General features: G+C 45.2%; 1 protein-coding gene across 4 annotated transcripts in view; it reads left to right on the top strand.

The window, feature by feature from the left end:
* The window catches only part of LOC128705121 (protein APCDD1-like), a 386,828-nt gene that overhangs the window by 290,556 nt on the left and 77,302 nt on the right, over positions 1–18,970 (top strand). For all 4 annotated transcript variants that reach the window (XM_070102216.1, XM_070102214.1, XM_070102215.1 and 1 more), the window contains 3 exons: positions 8,722–8,925; positions 9,620–9,704; positions 16,262–16,735. In XM_070102216.1, the coding sequence (XP_069958317.1) occupies positions 8,722–8,925; positions 9,620–9,704; positions 16,262–16,735 (763 nt within the window). The remainder of the gene's footprint in view (positions 1–8,721; positions 8,926–9,619; positions 9,705–16,261; positions 16,736–18,970) is intronic.

Below are 18,970 nucleotides of genomic sequence, written 5' to 3'. Positions count from 1 at the left end.
CTGGTGGTGTGTGTCCAGCCTCCACCATGAAGGACTGGTGGAGGTGTGTGTCCAGCCTCCACCATGAAGGACTGGTGGAGGTGTGTCCAGCCTCTGCCATGAAGGACTGGTGGAGGTGTGTGTCCAGCCTCCACCATGAAGGACTGGTGGAGGTGTGTGTCCAGCCTCCACCATGAAGGACTGGTGGAGGTGTGTGTCCAGCCTCCACCATGAAGGACTGGTGGAGGTGTGTGTCCAGCCTCCACCATGAAGGACTGGTGGAGGTGTGTGTCCAGCCTCCACCATGAAGGACTGGTGGAGGTGTGTGTCCAGCCTCCACCATGAAGGACTGGTGAAGTTGTGTGTCCAGCCTCCACCATGAAGGACTGGTGGAGGTGTGTGTCCAGCCTCCACCATGAAGGACTGGTGAAGTTGTGTGTCCAGCCTCCACCATGAAGGACTGGTGGAGGTGTGTGTCCAGCCTCCACCATGAAGGACTGGTGGAGGTGTGTGTCCAGCCTAGGACTGGTGGAGGTGTGTGCCCAGCCTCCATCATGAAGGACTGGTGGAGGTGTGTGCCCAGCCTCCATCATGAAGGACTGGTAGAGGTGTGTGCCCAGCCTCCATCATGAAGGACTGGTGGTGTGTGCCCAGCCTCCATCATGAAGGACTGGTGGAGGTGTGTGCCCAGCCTCCACCTGCAGTTCTCGCCATCATTAACATTCAGCATGGTGGACGTCTTAATTGGAGGACAGGCAAAGGTAACTTTCATGATAACCTGGTCAGAGAGATGACTTACGAGAAGATGTTGTGGGCGTGAGACCCCCTGCTGAGGCGTCCCCCTCCCCTCCTGCCTCCTTAACCCTCCCCCTTTCTCACCACAACACTCACCATCACCTCCTCCTCACGGAGAAGGGGTCAAGGGGAAAGAGGATAGAGGTATACCTTCCAATACCCTTAGACATTTAATGAAGTTTATGGTGAGACTGGTTCATCTCTCAACATTTCCATACGAAGTACAGTGTTAAGTTCAATTAAGATCTTTCCTCATATTAAGAACCTTGGTAGTTTAAGACAGATACGACCAGTTCTGAGGATTTCGTTTTGCATTGGCTCCAAAGGCCGGAGAGAATTTTCTTTAGCTAACATTAGCGTGGGCACAGCATAACCATTCTTTTCTTATGTATATCTTAGTTATACGTTTAAGTGAGGTAATTAATGCATAATCTCTTCTCCTTTATTGACCTGATTTATTATCCATTTCTCTCTTGTGGTGTGTTTATGTTATTTATATTCTTTAATTATTATTATTGTAAACAGCAATCACTTTGTGACCATAAACTAAGCAGAGAGAAAGTAGCAGCTTCACCAATCTAGTTTTTTTTTTTAGCAAAATTAGATACATCAGTGTGCTGCTACACGGTGTATTTCTTAGTGTTGAAATCTTTCAGCCGGAGCTGTGGAAGACTTCAGTAAGGCAGTGAGGATACTGTCAAGTATTTCACTTAATGTTGATGAGCTGTGGCAGCTTGAAAGGTGTTCTTCCAACAGAGTTGAGTTATTATTAATTCAGAATTACCGTCTCTCACGCTGGTGTATACCAGTCACAGCAGAAAGGAAATTTTGGTAAAGCTGTTCCCACTAGCACAGAGCTGGGAAACAAAACCTGTATATTGAAGAGAAGAAAGAAGTGGTGGGGAGGGAAGGAGACGAAAAAAATGAGGTGGGAAGAGCAGTGTAAATTAAGGAGAGGAGAAGAAGAAAAGGGGGTGGGGAGAGCAGTGTAAATTTAGGAGAGAAGGAAAAAAGGGGTGGGAAGAGAAATGCAAATTAAGGAGAGAAGGAAAAAAAAGAAAGGGGTGGAGAGAAAAATGTAAACTAAGGAGAGAAGAAAGAAGGGGGTTGGGGGAGAGAAATGTAGACTACATATTGTATCTAAGAATAACTCCTAGAGATATTTAAAATACGTACATTAGTATATAAACAATGCAGAGTATGTTACAATAGCATGTTGACATTTTAAAACTACAGTATATATCACCACCACCCCAGCTCAGGGATGAGATGATATACCAATATCATCTCATCCCTTACTCTCCTCACTCCGCTACTCCCCCTTCTATTCTCCAGTCATCGCACTGAATCAATATATATATATATTTTTTTTTTAATCGTAGTATATTGGCAATTTTCATCCACACATACTGTACTTAAAGGGTATCATCCTTCCCTTGGGATGCGTCAACCTTTAAGGATTTAAGGGGCACGTAAGTTCCCCCGTCTTCTGATAACATGTTCATTTTTCCACTGTAATTTTAAACCTTGCAGAGAACACACAGCAGGACATTTAACGGGAAAATATACCGCGCCATATTAACAATTTGGCATTTACAGAGTACAATAACAATCTAGAGGGTCTTCTAATAGCATACACTTGTGTTGAGTTGGAAGACAGGCAAAAGAGGCTTCCTCACCTTATCACACAGAAAAGAAATCCAGGAATGGTCACTGTAACATTGACGACAGGGAGCCTGCACGTGTGAGCAGTTGAATCAACCTTGCTCTATTTATTTTGGATGAGGCGTTCTCAAATTATGAGCGGAAAGTTTGGAAAAAAAAATCTGGATACCATTTAAAGGTATCCCTTCAGTGATGCCTAAATAAAATGACCTTTCTTCTGTAACAGTCCCTCCCCAACAACACCACCTCAACCCCTCCCCACCAACACCACCTCAACCCCTCCTCACCAACACCACCTCAACCCCTCCCCACCAACACCACCTCAACCCCTCCCCACCAACACCACCTCAACCCCACCCCCCCCACACCACCTCAACCCCTCCCCACCAACACCACCTCAACCCCTCCCCACCGACACCACCTCAACCCCTCCCCACCAACACCACCTCAACCCCTCCCCACCAACACCACCGCAACCCCTCCCCACCAACACCACCTCAACCCCTCCCCACCAACACCACCTCAACCCCTCCTCACCAACACCACCTCAACCCCTCCCCACCAACACCACCTCAACCCCTCCCCACCAACACCACCTCAACCCCTCCCCTCCAACACCACCTCAACCCCTCCCCTCCAACACAACCTCACCCACTCCCCACCAACACCACCTCAACCCCTCCCCACTGACACCACCTCAACCCCTCCCCACCAACACCACCTCAACCCCTCCCCAACACCACCACCTCAACCCCTCCCCACCAACACCACCTCAACCCCTCCCCAACACCACCACCTCAACCCCTCCCCACCAACACCACCTCAACCCCTCCCCACCAACACCACCTCAACCCCTCCCCACCAACACCACCTCAACCCCTCCCCACCAACACCACCTCAACCCCTCCCCACCAACACCACCTCAACCCCTCCCCACCAACACCACCTCAACCCCTCCCCACTGACACCACCTCAACCCCTCCCCACCAACACCACCTCAACCCCTCCCCACTGACACCACCTCAACCCCTCCCCACTGACACCACCTCAACCCCTCCCCACTGACACCACCTCAACCCCTCCCCACCGACACCACCTCAACCCCTCCCCAACAACACCACCTCAACCCCTCCCCACCCACACCACCTCAACCCCTCCCCACCAACACCACCTCAACCCCTCCCCACCAACACCACCTCAACCCCTCCCCACTTACACCACCTCAACCCCTCCCCACTGACACCACCTCAACCCCTCCCCACTGACACCACCTCAACCCCTCCCCACCAGCACCACCTCAACCCCTCCCTAACAGCGCCACCTCACCTCCCTGGCACCGCACATCACTCTGACGTTTACTACGATTTCATTGGCTTTCTTGGCTAACTTAATGAGCCAATTATGTGGTTGTGTGCGTCGCAGCTCACCCGTCCAGACATAAAGTACTATTATAGAGTTTTACACCACCTCTGATACTTACCTGTAGGCTGCAAAGGAGGAGCGCTTTTCTTTTATTACTAACTATATTATCATAGTCACGGGGGAAGCGCTGAATCCGTAGGGTAATCAGGTCTGATACTTTGAAGGGGACGGCAGCTTCACTGTTGAGATGCAGAGCCATGCATAGACGTTCTTATTGAAAGGAATGAGAAACATGAAAAACGACTCAATTAAAGGAAAAACAGGTGAGTGATACCAAAATATTACTGAAGACTAGTACCAAGAAGGCGCACACTTCATTGTTAGTGAGTTATGGATATTAGTTTGCTGATCAACGACCTATTGAGGTAGTGTTGCGACGTGGTGATTTACGAGAAGCAGCGGCTGCTCTGCTGCTGCCTTCATAAGCCACTCATGTAGCACACGCTCCAGGCCAACTGGGATTGAACCATAATTTAAAGCTATCACTTTAGTCAGGGAGTCGGGAAGGTGGTGCACCTCATTTTGTGTTTGTTTGATCAGGCGGTGTGTGTGTTTAGCGCCACCAACCTACACCACAACACGCTTCGTTTATTTAAAACTTTATGCGTTCAGGAGGATGAAGCAGGAATACTGGTGTAGTGAATGAAGCAGGGATACTGGTGTAGTGAATGAAGCAGGAATACTGGTGTAGTGAATGAAGCAGGAATACTGGTGTAGTGAATGAAGCAGGAATACTGGTGTAGTGAATGAAGCAGGAATACTGGTGTGGTGAATGAAGCAGGAATACTGGTGTGGTGAATGAAGCAGGGATACTGGTGTAGTGAATGAAGCAGGAATACTGGTGTAGTGAATGAAGCAGGAATACTGGTGTAGTGAATGAAGCAGGAATACTGGTGTAGTGAATGAAGCAGGAATACTGGTGTAGTGAATGAAGCAGGAATACTGGTGTGGTGAATGAAGCAGGGATACTGGTGTAGTGAATGAAGCAGGAATACTGGTGTAGTGAATGAAGCAGGAATACTGGTGTAGTGAATGAAGCAGGAATACTGGTGTAGTGAATGAAGCAGGAATACTGGTGTAGTGAATGAAGCAGGAATACTGGTGTAGTGAATGAAGCAGGAATACTGGTGTAGTGAATGAAGCAGGAATACTGGTGTAGTGAATGAAGCAGGAATACTGGTGTAGTGAATGAAGCAGGAATACTGGTGTAGTGAATGAAGCAGGAATACTGGTGTAGTGAATGAAGCAGGAATACTGGTGTAGTGAATGAAGCAGGAATACTGGTGTAGTGAATGAAGCAGGAATACTGGTGTAGTGAATGAAGCAGGAATACTGGTGCAGTGAATGAAGCAGGAATACTGGTGTAGTGAATGAAGCAGGAATACTGGTGTAGTGAATGAAGCAGGAATACTGGTGTAGTGAATGAAGCAGGAATACTGGTGTAGTGAATGAAGCAGGAATACTGGTGTAGTGAATGAAGCAGGAATACTGGTGTAGTGAATGAAGCAGGAATACTGGTGTAGTGAATGAAGCAGGAATACTGGTGTAGTGAATGAAGCAGGAATACTGGTGTAGTGAATGAAGCAGGAATACTGGTGTAGTGAATGAAGCAGGAATACTGGTGTAGTGAATGAAGCAGGAATACTGGTGTAGTGAATGAAGCAGGAATACTGGTGTAGTGAATGAAGCAGGAATACTAGTGTGCAGTGAATGAAGCAGGAATACTGGTGTAGTGAATGAAGCAGGAATACTGGTGTAGTGAATGAAGCATGAATACTGGTGTAGTGAATGAAGCAGGAATACTGGTGTAGTGAATGAAGCAGGAATACTGGTGTAGTGAATGAAGCAGGAATACTGGTGTAGTGAATGAAGCAGGAATACTTGTGTAGTGAATGAAGCAGGAATACTGGTGTAGTGAATGAAGCAGGAATACTGGTGAAGTGAATGAAGCAGGAATACTGGTGAAGTGAATGAAGCAGGAATACTGGTGTAGTGAATGAAGCAGGAATACTTGTGTAGTGAATGAAGCAGGAATACTGGTGTAGTGAATGAAGCAGGAATACTGGTGTAGTGAATGAAGCAGGAATACTAGTGTAGTGAATGAAGCAGGAATACTAGTGTAGTGAATGAAGCAGGAATACTAGTGTAGTGAATGAAGCAGGAATACTGGTGTAGTGAATGAAGCAGGAATACTGGTGTAGTGAATGAAGCAGGAATACTGGTGTAGTGAATGAAGCAGGAATACTGGTGTAGTGAATGAAGCAGGAATACTGGTGTAGTGAATGAAGCAGGAATACTAGTGTAGTGAATGAAGCAGGAATACTGGTGTAGTGAATGAAGCAGGAATACTGGTGTAGTGAATGAAGCAGGAATACTTGTGTAGTGAATGAAGCAGGAATACTGGTGTAGTGAATGAAGCAGTTTACGCTGTCTTGATTCACGTATCAGCATATACTGTCATGATTCACTTGTCAGCTTACACTGTCTTGATTCACTTGTCAACTTACACTGTCTTGATTCACTTGTCAACTTACACTGTCTTGATTCACTTGTCAACTTACACTGTCTTGATTCACTTGTCAACTTACACTGTCTTGATTCACTTGTCAGCTTACACTGTCTTGATTCACTTGTCAACTTACACTGTCTTGATTCACTTGTCAACTTACACTGTCTTGATTCACTTGTCAACTTACACTGTCTTGATTCACTTGTCAACTTACACTGTCTTGATTCACTTGTCAACTTACACTGTCTTGATTCACTTGTCAACTTACACTGTCTTGATTCACTTGTCACCTTACACTGTCTTGATTCACTTGTCACCTTACACTGTCTTGATTCACTTGTCACCTTACACTGTCTTGATTCACTTGTCACCTTACACTGTCTTGATTCACTTGTCACCTTACACTGTCTTGATTCACTTGTCAACTTACACTGTCTTGATTCACTTGTCACCTTACACTGTCTTGATTCACTTGTCACCTTACACTGTCTTGATTCACTTGTCACCTTACACTGTCTTGATTCACTTGTCAACTTACACTGTCTTGATTCACTTGTCACCTTACACTGTCTTGATTCACTTGTCACCTTACACTGTCTTGATTCACTTGTCAACTTACACTGTCTTGATTCACTTGTCAACTTACACTGTCTTGATTCACTTGTCACCTTACACTGTCTTGATTCACTTGTCAACTTACACTGTCTTGATTCACTTGTCACCTTACACTGTCTTGATTCACTTGTCAACTTACACTGTCTTGATTCACTTGTCAGTTTACACTGTCTTGATTCACTTGTCAGTTTACACTGTCATGATTCACTTGTCAGTTTACACTGTCTTGATTCACTTGTCAGTTTACACTGTCTTGATTCACTTGTCAGTTTACACTGTCTTGATTCACTTGTCAGTTTACACTGTCTTAACTTGTTTATCTACTTATACTTAACCCGTGTGAACTTGATTATCTACTAACACATTTAACTTAATGTGCTGAAAGTGACTTAATTTACTGTCATTTACTGTACCTTAAAAATGAGTTGTTTTATGTTTCACATAAGACAGGTGTGTGTTACCCGTGTCATATGGTAGGTAGCGCGTTACTACACCTGTTACACACGTGTCACACTAACTTACCCGCATACAGTTTTGTTACATCGTTCAGTTTACAAGTTAAGAGTTATCCTACCTCAGTTTATGTCCAAGCTTAGCACTAAGGTATACTAGTATCCCCACGGTGCCATCCACAGTAGTCAACTAACACTCAGGTGTGTACTACTAGGCGAATAGGAGCAACAGGTATATGGAGACTTATCCATTCATCTCTACTCGTCCAGGATTGAAGCTGGGTCCTGGGGGTGTGAGGTGAATGTGTTACCACCCAGATTAGAGGTACACTTATCCTGTCTCTCTTGAGTGAACCTCATTTAGTTGTATCACAACTACTTAACCATTTATATAGCCAGACGGTGTTGTTCCTCGATGATTTGTAACTGTCAACATTGCTGAGTGCTCACACCAGATACTAAGAAACTCAACTTAATGCAGAGGCTACATACACACTTAGCTAACTTTAGGTAAAAGAGAAGGGCAGACTGTCCTTATAACTGGGTATATATAAGATATACCAAGTGTGTGTTCATCTGTTCATGTATGGTATACAATACCGTAGTCTTGAAGACTACGGTACTCTCCACCAACTACAAGGCTGAGGGACTGATTATCTTATCTTTTGTATATAGTTCTACTGTCTTCACATTCTGTTCTTGAATTTGTATCGCTAAGGCACTGGTTGGCGAAACTTTACAGTAAAGATACCCAAATGCTGCACATATGTCTAATTCTTCATCGTGTGTTCATCTCAGTGTATATACACTGAGAGCTAAAATATACATCAAGCAAGACGTGTATATCTTTGTATGCAGCATCCAGAAGTTATCATTACTTGTTGTAGTCCTCGCATCTTTGGTCGATTACTCTTAAGTTCAGATCTTCATAACTTACAACCACTGTACGCTTTAAATAACTCAGCTAAGTTCATGAAGCTCTTGTGAAAATGTAAATTACTCTGAATCCTCGTTGTAAATGAAGGTTATTGAGGGAATAATGTGTTTATAGGTTGTATACCTGTTTTCTCTTAACTTTCGTGTTTATCATGAGAAGTCTTTCTTCCTTCTTCCTGTTTCCTCAGTCATTGTTTGTTCGTTTGTATCTTCTCCTACCTACCTTCCTTCCGTCCTTCCTTCCTTCTCAATAATTATCTCGTGTGTTTTTGTATTCTGCCTCCTTCCTTTATTTTTAAATTATTCTAATTGTTTTCAGTTGTTAATTAAGGTACCTGTTGTTTACAGTTGTGAGAGTCGTCCAGGACCTGGCTACGTGTTGCGTTCTTACACCTTCCACCATGATGGTACCTTCTATCTGCTGCTACACACCTACCATGACGCCTCCTGCGCCCACCCCGCCCACACCCTGGTGGCCCACGGCCGCCTCACCCTGGGGCGCCCATCATGGGTCACCCCCGGGGGTACTGAGGCGGAGTACACACTGTCAAGGTAATATTATCAATAATACTTTCCCTCTGGTCCGGGACTGAGCTGCGCGGGGGGGGGGGGACCCCTGCAAGCATCCTCCGGTATTTACTCTGTAGTGGATATGTATTTCCTCTGTTTGTGTGTGTACTGTAGTGGGTATGTGTGTATTTCCTGTGTACGTGTGTATTGTAGTATGTCTGTATTTCCCATGTATATGTGTGTACTGTAGTGAGTATGTGAGTATTTCCCATGTATGTATGTGTGGGTGTATATGTAGTAGGGTGTCTGTATATGTGTTTGTAATGTAGCGGGTGGGTGTATTTCCCATGTATGTATGTATGCGTGTGTGTACTGTAGTGGATGTATATGTATGTGTGTTTGTAATGTAGTGGGTATGTGTGTATTTCCCATGTATCTGTATTATAATGGTTACGTGTGTATTTCACCTTGTGTGTTTGCTGTAGTGGGTATGCGTGTATTTTCCGTGTATGTGAGAGTACTCTAGTGCTACGGGGTACGTATGTATTTTCCCTGTATGTCCATGTACTGAAGTGGGTATGGGTATATTTCCCTTGTATTTCCTGGGGTACATGTACTTAAAGCACTCTACACTGCCCTTGGTTCCTCCCTCCCCTCTGCTGCCATCTCCTGAATTTCATCCTGATTCCCTGTGCCCTTGGAACTGGTGCCATCCTGACTTGTGGCTCTCCCACAGGGTGGAGGTTGTGCCACACACTCACAGAGATGCTGCCCTCGTAGCCGCTGTTGTCAACGCCTCGTGCCCCGGCAAGGTCATTAAGGTCAGTATTACCTGAGGGGAGACATGATTACGACATACAAAATCTTAAAAATAACTGCTAGGGCAGATAGGGACAGGCAGAATTAAGAGGACAAGGATCAAGGGGCCACAGACATACTCATGAATGAATGAAAATGGAATGACTTGGATGAGTTAGTTCTGGAGGCCCAAGAGGCTAGAAGTCAGCAGTGCCGATGAAAGTAGTCTAGGAGGCGGGGGCCAGGAGCTAAGTCTCCACCCTTGCAAACACAACTAGGTACTTACCTATATGTGGTTGCTGGGGTCAAGTCTCAGCTCAGCGAATATCCATACACATGCGTACGCAGATATGCATACACACGTGCGCACACATATATGTGTACGTACACATGTATATGCACACATGCGCTCACACATACTGGTAACCTACACCGCAGCATTCTCAACACAGGTCACTAATTGGCACTCGAATGATTGACGACCAGCAGTCAGCCAGCTGGGTTTTTATACGCATCTTTGTACAGCTTGGCTGTGTTCTCTTGACCTGCCTGCCTGCCTTCCTTGCTCTGTGTGTCTTCCTTCCTAGCTGTCTATCTGTCTTTCTTCCTTGCTCTCTGTCTGCCCGCCTTCCTTCCTTGCCCTCTGTCCGCTTTTCTAAATCTGTCTACCTGCTTTACCCTCTGCTTTTCTATGCCTGCCTGTCTCACCCTGTCTGCCGGTTTGCGTTTACATCTGTCTGTCTGCCTTCCTGCGTATCTACATGGCTCTGTCTGCCTGCTTGTCTTTCTGGGGATCAGACTTCTTTCTGGCAATCTAAATTTCTGCCTATCTGCCTACCCGGGTTTCTGACTGCATATCTCTACGTCTGCTTGCTTTCCTGCCTGATAACTTATTTCCTCACCTACCTACCTGTCTGCTTGCCTGTGTTTGCTGGTCTGCCTGTGAATAAGCAGGCACAAAGGAAGAGAGAGAGAGAGACTGCTGGGATACTCGTCTCTTGCTTCTAACAATCTCGTCTATCTCAACTATTTCTGGAGGCTTTTACCTTCTGGATTCCAGGTGAATATCTGCGTCCCTGCTCACTCATCCAGCACCAGGGTACACTGCGCGTGTGTGCGGGTGCGTGTGTGCGTGTGCGTGTGCGTGCGTGTGTGCGTGTGTGTGTGTGTGTGTGTGTGTGTGTGTGTGTGTGTGTGTGTGTGTGTGTGTGTGTGTGTGTGTGTGTGTGTGTGTGTGTGTGTGTGTGTGTGTGTGTGTGTGTGACATCACTTGGCTATATAACTGCTGTGCCCATCGCACTTGTTATCTTAGAATTTAAAAGCGATACCTAACACCTTTATGGCTCAGTTGTGTGTTTCTCCATCTGCACTGCCTTGCTTGACTGACACCATCTATACTGCCTTGCTTGACTGACACCATCTGCACTGCCTTGCTTGACTGACACCATCTGCACTGCCTTGCTTGACTGACACCATCTGTACTGCCTTGCTTGACTGACACCATCTGCACTGCCTTTCTTGACTGACACCATCTGTACTGCCTTGCTTGACTGACACCATCTGTACTGCCTTGCTTGACTGACACCATCTGTACTGCCTTGCTTGACTGACACCATCTGCACTGCCTTGCTTGACTGTCACCATCTGTACTGCCTTGCTTGACTGTCACCATCTGTACTGCCTTGCTTGACTGTCACCATCTGTACTGCCTTGCTTGACTGTCACCATCTGTACTGCCTTGCTTGACTGTCACCATCTGTACTGCCTTGCTTGACTGTCACCATCTGTACTGCCTTGCTTGACTGTCACCATCTGTACTGCCTTGCTTGACTGACACCATCTATACTGCCTTGCTTGACTGACACCATCTATACTGCCTTGCTTGACTGACACCATCTATACTGCCTTGCTTGACTGACACCATCTATACTGCCTTGCTTGACTGACACCATCTATACTGCCTTGCTTGACTGACACCATCTATACTGCCTTGCTTGACTGACACCATCTATACTGCCTTGCTTGACTGACACCATCTATACTGCCTTGCTTGACTGACACCATCTATACTGCCTTGCTTGACTGACACCATCTATACTGCCTTGCTTGACTGTCACCATCTGTACTGCCTTGCTTGACTGTCACCATCTGTACTGCCTTGCTTGACTGTCACCATCTGTACTGCCTTGCTTGACTGTCACCATCTGTACTGCCTTGCTTGACTGTCACCATCTGTACTGCCTTGCTTGACTGACACCATCTATACTGCCTTGCTTGACTGTCACCATCTGTACTGCCTTGCTTGACTGACACCATCTGTACTGCCTTGCTTGACTGACACCATCTATACTGCCTTGCTTGACTGTCACCATCTGTACTGCCTTGCTTGACTGACACCATCTATACTGCCTTGCTTGACTGACACCATCTATACTGCCTTGCTTGACTGTCACCATCTGTACTGCCTTGCTTGACTGTCACCATCTGTACTGCCTTGCTTGACTGTCACCATCTGTACTGCCTTGCTTGACTGACACCATCTATACTGCCTTGCTTGACTGTCACCATCTGTACTGCCTTGCTTGACTGACACCATCTGTACTGCCTTGCTTGACTGACACCATCTATACTGCCTTGACTGACACCATCTATACTGCCTTGCTTGACTGACACCATCTATACTGCCTTGCTTGACTGACACCATCTTTACTGCCTTGCTTGACTGACACCATCTATACTGCCTTGCTTGACTGACACCATCTTTACTGCCTTACTTGACTGACACCATCTATACTGCCTTGCTTGACTGACACCATCTATACTGCCTTGCTTGACTGACACCATCTATACTGCCTTGCTTGACTGACACCATCTATACTGCCTTACTTGACTGACACCATCTGTACTCCCTCGACTGACTCCATCTATACTCCATCTTCCTGGACGTCTTCTTACACAAATGTCAGGGAAGGGCTCCTTCTGGTGGACTGGCTTGACGCTGCTTTATCAGTACCACATGTTACACTACATTACAAACATACAAGACAGACAGTCTTTGATGACATCTTGTCTTATTGGGTTATCCGGGGTTACTAATCCTCTGAGTTAATAACCCAAGCACAATCTTCAACAGCAAGTAGTGTATATGAGAGTACATTGTAAAGACAATTTGCAAAGCACTCAAAGGTCCACCTCGATGCAGAATCTCCCTAAAACACTGTGTCATCAGCAGAAAGCAACTGTGACAACTCCCATTTTGTGTTAGATTCTTTATCTTTTAATGCCACACATCTTGCCAACACTGAGATCATTCACTTCTCTTACAACCCCATCTATAAATACGTATATTGAACATTCATAAGGAAAACTACCTACTTCTATCTAGATTAAGTGCTATTGTGCATAGTCTAGGCGTACGAGTCAAGGATAGAAAAGCAAAGGTTCTCTCGTTATATGGTACCTTGACGGGTGTCTACAAGTGCGTGATGATCTGGGAAACACCTGGTTCTGTGATGTACTGCAGTCATTGTGTAATGTCAGTCAACTGTGGTGCTCTAATAGGCTTTGTAAGACAGGACTTATGATTCTTGCACCCCTTCACCTGGACACTTTCCAGTGGGTGGGGAGTCTGACAGCTTCCAGTAGTTGATGAGTGGCGGGGGACTGTATGGACGGATTCCAGTGGCTGATGGGTGGGGTGGGTGTGGGATGGGAGGGGTGGGTTGTGGTGAGAGGACGGGAGTCATCATCAGCCTCAGATGGAAGTCTCGTGTTGGTTATTAGGGCGGGTGTGGACGCCTCTCCCTCCCGCCAACCCTCCCTACCCCGCCCCCACTCTTCTTTGTCTGCTCATGATTGTCGCAGTCCGTTCCTGTCCTTGCCTATCAGTCCCTGTCCGTGACCACCGTTCTCGTCCGTAGCTCTGAAAATAAATCTGGATGGAGGCGTAGAGCAGGAATTGATATTGTTGTCCACCTTAACTGAGCATAATGTATCAGTGGTCACTATGTTAATAAGGTGAGGGTTGTCCACCTTAACTGAGCATAATGTGTCAGTGGTCACTATGTCAACAAGGTGAGGGTTGTCCACCTTAACTGAGCATAATGTGTCAGTGGTCACTATGTCAACAATTGAATACATCGGTAGTATGCTGGTACTGTATTCTGTTTGATGGTTTCCTAGTGGGAACAGGTGACTATTATGTTCCTCCGCATCCAAGGAACTGGCTCTACTTTCACTTAAATTAGACCTCATTACGAATCATTTCCATGGCTTTATATGAATATAATTTCTTGTCATTTGCTCTTAAGAGACTTAGTCCATGCTGTTTGCTCTCTCTGGTACCCTTGATCCATCATCCACAGACTGGTTCCACTACCAGGCAATACTAACTTAAATTCATTATCCATAACGTGGAATGATGTGTCATTCGTACAGCTTAAGTAGTACCTGTCTTGCGCTTACCAGTAAGTAGTACCTGTCTTGCGCATACCAGTAAGCAGTACCTGTCTTGCGCATACCAGTATGTAATACCTGTCTTGCGCATACCAGTAAGTAGTACCTGTCTTGCGCATACCAGTAAGTAATACCTGTCTTACGCATACCAGTAAGTAGTACCTGTCTTGCGCTTACCAGTAAGTAGTACCTGTCTTGCGCATACCAGTAAGCAGTACCTGTCTTGCGCATACCAGTATGTAATACCTGTCTTGCGCATACCAGTAAGTAGTACCTGTCTTGCGCATACCAGTAAGTAGTACCTGTCTTGCGCATACCAGTAAGTAATACCTGTCTTACGCATACCAGTAAGTAGTACCTGTCTTGCGCATACCAGTAAGTAGTACCTGTCTTGCGCATACCAGTAAGTAATACCTGTCTTACGCATACCAGTAAGTAATACCTGTCTTGCGCATACCAGTAAGTAGTACCTGTCTTGCGCATACCAGTAAGTAGTACCTGTCTTGCGCATACCAGTAAGTAATACCTGTCTTGCGCATACCAGTAAGTAATACCTGTCTTGCGCATACCAGTAAGTAGTACCTGTCTTGCGCATACCAGTAAGTAGTACCTGTCTTGCGCATACCAGTAAGTAATACCTGTATTGCGCATACCAGTAAGTAATACCTGTCTTGCGCATACCAGTAAGTAGTACCTGTCTTGCGCATACCAGTAAGTAGTACCTGTCTTGCGCATACCAGTAAGTAATACCTGTCTTGCGCATACCAGTAAGTAGTACCTGTCTTGCGCATACCAGTAAGTAGTACCTGTCTTGCGCATACCAGTAAGCATTCACCACTTTCATTTTTGTTATATATATAATGTCGTGTCGAATAGGTAAAATTGGTCAATTAGCAAGAACTCATTTAATATTAAATCCTTTCTAAAATTTTCTCTTATACGTTTAAAGATACATTTTTTCATTTATGGTAATGTAAAAATTAATAATTTTGTACCAAAAGAACCTTGGAAAACTTTCCTAACCTTATTATAACAAGCGCAATTTAATTTAGCCTAATCCAACTAAATATATTTTAGATAAGTTTACAATAATTTAATAATAAACAAACAGTGAAATATTTTTTTTTTCGTTAGGTTCAGAATGATTTTTGCGAAATTATTGCATACACACTTAGCGCTTCTTTTTGATTATAATAATAATAATAATTGCATACACAAATTTTTACTTGTTTATTCGGCAAGAAGAGCGTTGCTATTTAAGCCAAAATTGTAAGTTTTACTTATTCGACGATTTTGGCTTAAATAGCAACGTTCTTCTTGCCGAATAAGGCAAACGAAAATTTGTGTATGCAATAATTTCGCAAAAATCATTCTGATCCTAACGGAAAAAAATATATTTCACTGTGTTTGTTTATTATTAAATTATTGTAAACTTATCTAAAATATATTTAGTTGGATTAGGCTAAATTAAATTGCGCTTGTTATAATAAAGTTCGGTAAGTTTTCTAAGATTCTTTTGGTACAAAATTATTAATTTATACATGAACATAAGTGAAAAAAATATATATCTTTAAATGTATAAGAGAAAAATTTAGAAAGGACTTAATTTTAAATGAGTTCTTGCTAACTAACCAATTTTACTTCAGCACAACACACACATACACACACACACACACACACACACACACACACACACACACACACACACACACACACACACACACACACACACATCCTGTATATATATATATATATATATATATATATATATATATATATATATATATATATATATATATATATATATATATATATATATATAATTTTATTACCCATGAGGTCATTGTAGAGTTGACTCCTTTGTGGAGTTCAGTTTGTGCTGGTTATTTTGGCTTGTGGTGAGTAACCGCCTCATTCATGCTAAGGAGATAATCATCTTTCTTTTACTGGCTTGTTACTTTGTTCTTAAACTTTTTTTTCATCTTTTGTTAATATTGCATTTTCAGTTACTTCTTTGGGGGTTAATACATTAAGTTATAATGCATATATGTTTCACGATGACAGTGATTTAGTTAGCTCCTAACGTTTGTAACAATGTTAACTGACTCTTGCATCTCTCCCTCAGCCGTGGAAACCACACAAGCCTCACACGGTTCTCTCCTACACGGAGACCGCCAACGAGGTGACTGAAGACGATGACTGTGGCAGAGGTCTGGGAGGAGCCTGGCATGAACTACAACTGGTGAGGGTGGAGATCACAGCGCCCATACACCAGCATCACCAACAACACTCTGACAACCCCTCCACCACCACCTCCTCCATGAACCACTCACAAACTGACGACTCTCCCTCCACCCCCTCAATGCATCAACACCATCCACACGACAGCAGCAACCCCTCTTCCATCAATCAACAACGTCCACACGACAGTGGTAACCCCTCCACCTCCATGCACCACAATGACGGCTACCCCTCCACCTCCCCCTCCATGACGGGAGGCAGCAAGAAGCTCTTCCTGGGAGACCTCCACACAAACATCAACAAGCAAGAGCACTACCGCCCCACAGGTTACCAACAGCCTCTCCTCAACGCCAGATATGTAAGTACTCAATACATCTCATGTGTTATCACGCTATCTTCGGCAGGATTCGTGTGTAAATGCCTCAACTTTTGACCGACCGATATATGGCCTTTACATATCTACCTTTGAGCCCCTGAATGGGTCACCCAGAACTGACTGACTGGGTCGACTACACGAGGCTGGATGGTCCAAAAAATCAGAGTGGTTAACTGTAATTGTTATAATTACTTGGATAAACCATACCACGGGCGGGATTTGAACCCGCGGTCAGAGAGTCTGGAGTTTTGAGACACTCTGACCGCGAGTTCAAATCCCGCCCGTGGTATGGTTTGTTTGCAATCGTGTCATTACGAATTACTTGGATACCTGTAAATACCTCGGGGAAATTTGAAGGAAGGTTATTTTAGTGTGTGTTTCTTAGTGTGATCAGTTGTAAGTGTGAAAGATAGTTTAACTTGAGTGTTAGTGTGCATATTTGTATATATCATTTAGACTAGAGTACTGAATGTAAACAGCAGCATCCAGGGAGGTACTACAATCCTGTTAGAGGAGTGGGAAGTGGAAACCTGTTCAACTTTTTGCTCTCTAACAGGAGCTCTGGTCTTTTCTTTCTTGTGAACACGTGAGATGACAGGCAAATCTTAAAGGTCCACTTACATTCAATGTACTTTCCAATATTCTTCTAAATAGTTTTTAATCCTCAAGTCAGCGCTGTATGACTCTTGTGGGTTTAACGGTTAGTTATAATAATCCTGCAGTATTTCCTTAAAATCCCAAGAGATCTTTACTTATCAGGACTCATAACAAACTCAGAAAATTAGCAGAAAGTAAAAAAAAAAAAAAGAAATAAAAAACTTGTGGCTTGTCCCTCCTACCATGCGTGGATGAGCGAGGCTTCATGTTTTACCCAAGACTCGTCTCAGACTGACCCACTGGCAAAATAATCCTCAGAACCACTAATGCATAACTAACAGATAACAAACCTCGTAGGTTAGAACACTCTGTAAACTTTACGAATTCTTTCATTTTTTTTTGTATGTGTTGGTGTACTGTGCACAGGATGGGATGCTCAGTGAGGTAGCATCTTCTGCCACAAAATTATTAAAATCTCTTAGTTATGTTTGTTTACCATGTCTGCGTCCAGGGTGTGTGCATGTACCATCATATTAACCCTGGTTTCTTCTAGTTTGATCACTTGCTCCAGCCCTGATGGTAGGTCCCTTGATGTTGGCGAGATGCTCTTGATCCCAGAAAGTGGCCTCGTACTCTTTTTCCTAGAATCCCACCTATTGCCTTTCATTCCCCATGGACTGTATGACCCCTGTGTTTAGCGTTCACTCCTACTCAGTAATAATAATAAGTTCCTCCCGATCAGTTAGGCTGTAATGGGAAGGAGGAAGATGGATTTGTGGAGGGGAGGAGTGGGAGGGAGGGAGGGTGAGAGGGAGATTTAGAGGGCGGGAGGGATAGTGAGAGGGAGGGAGATTTAGAGGGCGGGAGGGATGGTGAGAGGGAGGGAGATTTAGAGGGCGGGAGGGATAGTGAGAGGGAGGGAGATTTAGAGGGGGGGAGGGATAGTGAGAGGGAGGGAGATTTAGAGGGCGGGAGGGATGGTGAGAGGGAGGGAGATTTAGAGGGCGGGAGGGATGGTGAGAGGGAGGGAGATTTAGAGGGCGGGAGGGATGGTGAGGGAAGGGAGATTTAGAGGGCGGGAGGGATGGTGAGAGGGAGGGAGATTTAGAGGGCGGGAGGGATGGTGAGAGGGAGGGAGATTTAGAGGGCGGGAGGGATGGTGAGAGGGAGGGAGATTTAGAGGGAGGGAGGGAGGGTGAGGGAGGGAGATTTAGAGGGCGGGAGGGATGGTGAGAGGGAGGGAGATTTAGAGGGCGGGAGGGAGGGTGAGAGGGAGGGAGATTTAGAGGGGGGGAGGGATGGTGAGAGGGAGGGAGATTTAGAGAGCGGGAGGGAGGGTGAGAGGGAGGGAGATTTAGAGGGCGGGAGGGAGGGTGAGAGGGAGGGAGATTTAGAGGGCGGGAGGGAGGGTGAGAGGGAGGGAGATTTAGAGGGCGGGAGGGAGGGTGAGAGGGAGGGAGATTTAGAGGGCGGGAGGGAGGGTGAGAGGGAGGGAGATTTAGAGGGCGGGAGGGAGGGTGAGAGGGAGGGAGATTTAGAGGGCGGGAGGGATGGTGAGAGGGAGGGAGATTTAGAGGGCGGGAGGGAGGGTGAGAGGGAGGGAGATTTAGAGGGCGGGAG

The sequence above is a fragment of the Cherax quadricarinatus genome, chromosome 80 (assembly GCF_038502225.1).
Source record: "Cherax quadricarinatus isolate ZL_2023a chromosome 80, ASM3850222v1, whole genome shotgun sequence".
NCBI classification, from domain to species: domain Eukaryota; kingdom Metazoa; phylum Arthropoda; class Malacostraca; order Decapoda; family Parastacidae; genus Cherax; species Cherax quadricarinatus.
This window is presented reverse-complemented; position numbering and strand designations above follow the sequence as displayed.